General features: G+C 39.1%; 1 protein-coding gene across 1 annotated transcript; it reads left to right on the top strand.

Annotated features, from left to right (window-relative positions):
* Positions 1 to 931: 931 nt before the first annotated feature.
* Positions 932 to 2674, top strand: LOC140593137 (uncharacterized). The gene is made up of 4 exons (XM_072717059.1): positions 932 to 1251; positions 1747 to 2097; positions 2252 to 2361; positions 2614 to 2674. The coding sequence occupies exons 1-4, from the start codon at positions 945 to 947 to the stop codon at positions 2617 to 2619; spliced, it is 774 nt and encodes a 257-aa protein (XP_072573160.1). The 5' UTR covers positions 932 to 944; the 3' UTR covers positions 2620 to 2674.
* The last annotated feature ends 3189 nt before the right edge of the window (positions 2675 to 5863 follow it).

Here is a 5863-nt window from a genome sequence, read left to right as displayed (position 1 = left end):
ATTTTTCCCACCCCCCATGCTCACAATAAGCTGATAATACTTGCAAGATTTCAACTCTGTATTACAGTAGACTTACTCTTTAAACGCCAGATGGCAGTGGTAACATACTGATGAATGGCTGGGTAGCCAAGTGGATTTAATGTGGCTAGAGAGCAAATAAACTGATTCACCATTTACTCTCATGTACACCTACAGTATTAAAATGCTTGCTCTAAATGCAAATATATAAATGTATGCAGTAAAGCTACAATTTCAGTTCTGTTTGCATGATAGAAAGAACATTTAAACTGTCTTTTGAGTGTGATTATATGATCTAAGACTTTAGAAAACTTAAGAACTGTGTGATATGATAGACTGCCTAATATCAGATTGATGACAAAAGACTGAGACTGTGCTGAGCTTGTCTGAGGGAGATGATTAGCGATTGCCCTCCCACAGTGTCTCAGAACTCCGTACAAAGAACTTCATATGCTCAGTATCTGTCTCTGTTTATCTAATTGTTCTCATTTTAACTGGCAGTAAAGGAGTAAATTAATACTGTAAGTGTAGACTAAAATCCCTTTTTACTATTACTTAAATTCCCATGTGAACAGCCAATCAGATCAGCCTGATATGTATCTTGTACCTCTCTGTTTCCTGCCCTTTCATCCCGACCACGACCATGACCTCTCACTTAGCAGCAGAGCAGTTTATTCTAAACAAGTGGAATCACAAAGATGTTCAAACTCTTTGGTCTTCTCATTTTTATTAGTAGGGTCCTAAATTATAAATTATTTTTGGATTTTCATATATCCTGTATGATGTGATCAGTGTAATAAGTGGTAATTTAATCTCCATCATAGTTAATAGTTATTTTGCTTACTGATGTATGTCACGTTTATTTGTGTTTTTCTGTTTTTCCAGACACTGCACTGGCTGTGGATGTTGTTCAGCCCAGTCTCCTGATGAGGGTTCAGCTTGGAGACAGTGTGACCCTGACATGCTTTTGTCCAGAAGATGTTTCTTATGTTGCTTGGTTCAAACAAACTGTTGGTCAGAAGCCCCAGCTCATGGCGAAGGCAGTTCACTTTTTATCTGGTGAATTTTACGAGGAATATAAAAACATAAAACGTTACTCCTTACAGAATGTAAAGGGGAGTTTTAACCTCACTATTTCCAACACGGAGCTGTCAGATTCTGCAGTGTATTATTGTGCTGCTGTGTTTCTTCATGAGGTCACCTTTGGAAATGGAACCTTTGTCATAATCACAGGTAAATGAGATTCCAGATATTTTCATATTTGCTTTTTTATAGTGTCGATAAGACAAGGATTAAGCCTAAGCCTAGACTAGCTTTGAGTTTCAATGGCGAATCTCCATTGATACTGCAATTTAGTCCAAGACTAGGCTTAATCCTTGTTTGGGAAACTGGCCCTATATGATTAATATAATGTTTGTTATTGTATATTAAAGCTGTTGAGGTATGTTAGGATATTAAGGTATACTTACATGCCTCTTATGAATGTTATATGGATGCATTATAAATGTATTATGTACAGTAGGTGCAGTTAATGTAAAATGTCACCGAATATATACTAATAAACAGTAATACAAAATTTATAAAAGGGACAAGAATTTCTTCTGTTCTCCAAGTTACTGATTTGTTGGATGGCTAGAACACTTTGGTTTCTAGCTCTCTCCAGAATCAATAAGAATAATCTGGTATTTTCCATTTTTTCTCTGTCATCATGCACATTTTGCTTTTCAGGTAAAGACTCCAACAGCAGGATTGTGGTACAGCAGCCTGTGTCTGACACAGTGCAGCCAGGAGACTCTGTGAGCCTGCAGTGTACAGTAGAGGCTGGGAGCTGTGCAGGAGAACACAGTGTTTACTGGTTCAGACATGGATCAGGAGAATCCCTTCCAGGAGTCATTTACAGCCACGGAAACAGGAGTGATGAGTGTGAGAAGAGCCCTGAGGCTGGATCTCCTACACAGAGCTGTGTCTACAGCCTCCCCAAGAGGAACCTCAGCCTCTCTGATGCTTGGACTTACTACTGCGCTGTGGTCATGTGTGGGGAGATGCTGTTTGGGAACGGCACACAGCTGCATATAGATGGTAAGCTTTAAAAATAGTCGATGAAATCATTTTAAAATCCAAATGCAAAAAAATCCAGCAGTCAGAAATGAGAGTGCAAATCCATTATTATCGTTGCAGTGTGACATCATCTCAGTTTCATCATGCCAGTTACATTAGATGTTTTTTTCTTCAGGATTCCATTGTTCTTCAGAGATGATGGTGCTTATCTGTCTCTCCATTATAAGAGCTGGACTTCTCCTCTGTGCTCTGCTGATATTCACCCTCTGCTATGGCGCAGTCAAGGTATCCTAGCCAATGAGTACTTTACAAATTCCTTTGGCGGAATTTTTATTGAGCTTAAGCTGTTATCGTAGAAGCTGATACCTTGCAAAATACAATCTTCACACTTACAAAAATTTTAAATGAATATGTTGTCTGAAAAAAATATTTGCATGATTTCTACCATCTCATATCTGACATTTAACTATTTCTGTCATGTAGCAATAGATTGGAGTCTGTGATGTTTTATCTGTTAATTTTTCACTTCTTACTTAGCAATGAAGAATGATACAAGTATCTTTCTGCATATAAGCTGTTGAGGAATGCCATTTCCATCCGTTTTTAAGCCTGACAGCTCAATCAAAAAACGTGAAATGAATAAAAGTTGGTCAGACCATACTCAGAGAAAATTACTTTTATAATTCCGTTATTTAAATTCTCAGTTTTCCATTACTTAATGCAATATACAGTATACTGTGCAACATGTTCATTTAAATTTATACATTTTTCAATGTTAGGAAATAAATTGTAAATAGTGATATTTTCTAATGAAACAGCTTAATTTCGGAAGTATGGGTAAACTGGTAGAAATCATTCATTGCTTTGGATAATTGTGTGCAAAATTATATAGTTCAAAGAGAAAAAGGTTTTACAATCTGTAAGCTTATGGTTATATTTTTGGAAGCAGCTACTCATTTTGTGTGTTTAGAGGGATGGTATTAAAAGAATATGAACTTTTGCTGTTTTAAGGTACAATTATTCTATTTCCTTGTAGCTATTCACAGGATCTGCATTTGTCATATATTATGCATTAACTAGTGTAGAAGAGGGTATATTCATGTATACTGTTAAGTTGTATATATGTGCTGTTATACGACTCAAATCATATGTATATGTTCCTTATGGTATATATGTATGTATGCAAATAAAGATTTTTTCCCAGGTAAAGGAGACTGATGGTGTGTGAGTGTAATTTCTTTCCTCCATTAATTAGAATAAATTTTCTGGTTGTCTCAGGCAACGTTAATTTTGGCAAGAATTTTTAATTTTGTTTTAGTCTTAGTCACTTACTAAAACTGAACTGTAGTTAAATTAAAGTCACATTTTAGTAATTTGTTTTTGTTATATTTTACTTAAGATTTAGTCAGTGGACCTCAGGTTTAATTTTCGTCCATTTTTTTTGTCATAATTTTACCTGACAGGTTAATGATACTGAAATTGATTTTGCTGAAGGATATTTCTCCTTGAGAAGCAAGCAGACCTTATACATAAGCAGACCTTATACATAAGCAGACCATATACATAAACAGATCTTATACATAAGCAGACCCTAGGAGGCTTACTTATCTAGGCTGAGAATGTGTTACTGACTTAGCGTAATTTCATATATAAAAATGAATGCCTAATGTTTCTTAGAAAAAGTGCAATACAATCATATTTCCTTCACAGGTCATAGTTTTTTCTGCAAACATCAACAACACACCCATTCATTTTCCTGTTTCGTTTTTGTTATTAGGGCATGAAAACACCTATCAGACACCAATTTAACTGTGTGCAAAACTTCACAATTTACAATAACCCTTCTTCAACAACAGAAAGTACATAATACAGTAAAACTGCTGAAACAGCACAAACGGGACATTAGTGTGTCATTTAGGACTAAGCATTAAGATTCTGTGTGTTATTTGTCAGGTTATCTATCTCGGTTTAGTTTCAGGAAGGTACTTCTCTCCAAGATGACCTTTGAACACATGTGTGTGTGTGTGTGTGTGTATCCCTGAACACTAAGAACAGTTCCTAAACAAACTGAACTTTTAACATCTTTTTAAATTCCTCCCCCAGTTCTCACCTCACCCCGTGTCTCCTTGGCTGTGGCTTGTCGCCGCGCTCATTGTCAGTCACAGCACCTTTCACACCTACAGGATTTGGAGTCGCCGGCAGGTCCAGATATTTAGCCTGCTAGATATATGACGTGCATCTGCGATGCATCGGCGACTCCATCGGTTCCGTTGAATTTCAAAAACATCTTTGTAACAAAGGAGAAGGAGGGAATGGAAATGCTAATGAAGGAAGCTGACAGTGTGGTGGACTTAACACAAGCAGCAGTGGAGTACAGTCATCCTGAAGAACAAGCAGGTCCCAAAAAGCGAAAAACAGACTTGGGCAACCTCCTTTTAAGCATTAAAGTGAGAGGAGAGGGTCAGGTGTGGCAGGGGGGAATGGGAGCGACGCTGGGGGAGACCAAATGAAAGATACCTGATGAAAAACTTTCCCATGAAGTACAGAGGCACAAGGGCGTGGCAGAGATTGCTGCCAGTGAAAACCCACTTGCCTGCTGGCAAATGCAGAATCACGTTTCCCCATTATCACAAAGTTTGCCAAACACCACCTATGTATCCGTGTGTCAAGCACAGCCACTGAGAGAGTCTTTAGCAGCTCTGGCCTTATCTGCAGTCCCCAAAGGTCCAGACTGTCTGGTGAAGACTTGGATAAACTTGCGTCCAAAAATCTACATCGAGTAAAGAGCTGACAAAACATGTAAGACTTTACAGAGACAGACAAACTTTAACAGACTGGAGTGGAGAATATAGTTTGGTTGTGAAAGTTTAAGGAGCCTCCAAAATCTGATTGTGGACTAGGCTGTGATATTTATGATTTAATCTATTGTTCATTTTGAAAAGTCTGAGGTACTTTCATTTATTATTTGTATTATTGTTTTGAAAAGTCTGAATGATTAATAACATACACATAAAACACCAGTTTTTTCACAATGAGACTTTTTATGTTTACTAATTTCATGAGTTTGTGTGAGTACTTATTTTTCTTATTGGTACTGAACTGGTACCATTACCAATCTACCAGGTACCGCACCAAACCCAAAATTCTGGTACCAAACCAGCCCTATTACAGGATCCCGGAGGATATCGTTTCCCACCGGGGACCCAGTTCTGAGCCTTCTGTTCCTGCCTGAGTCTTTTAGTTTCTTTGAGTTTCTCTTCCAGTTACCATCCCCAGTCCAATGGAATGACAGAGCAGACAAACCAGGAAGTGACCAAGATGCTGAGGTTATTGTGCCAGTGCCGTCCTGTGGAGTGGGCCCGGTACCTTCCCTGGGCTGAATACACCTGGAACTCCCTCAGAAATGAGGAAACTTAGCTGACACCCTTCCAGTGTGTCCTGGGGTATCAGCTGCCCTTGTTTCCCTGGAATTCCCCACCTAGCGCGGCCGCTGTAGTCGAGGAGTGATATCAGAGAAGTGAGGGGATCTGGGTATGAGCCCACTGGCAGCCGCAAGCACAGGCACTCCGACAAAAACAGCAGACAGATTGCCGCCGCCGACCGGCCCCTACCTTCTGGCCAGACCAGCGGGTCTGGTTGTCCACCAAGAACATTAAGTTGCCTAACTGTCATGAACTGGCCCTGTGCTTCATAGGAACGGTCTGCATGGTGTGATGAGCCGGCTCCTCTGTCCTATTGCTTGCAGTTACCCAGCACTTATAGTGCATCTCTCCTACATTTTATGGTT

Source organism: Paramormyrops kingsleyae, chromosome 10 (genome assembly GCF_048594095.1).
Source record: "Paramormyrops kingsleyae isolate MSU_618 chromosome 10, PKINGS_0.4, whole genome shotgun sequence".
Classification (NCBI taxonomy): Eukaryota; Metazoa; Chordata; class Actinopteri; order Osteoglossiformes; family Mormyridae; genus Paramormyrops; species Paramormyrops kingsleyae.
This window is presented reverse-complemented; position numbering and strand designations above follow the sequence as displayed.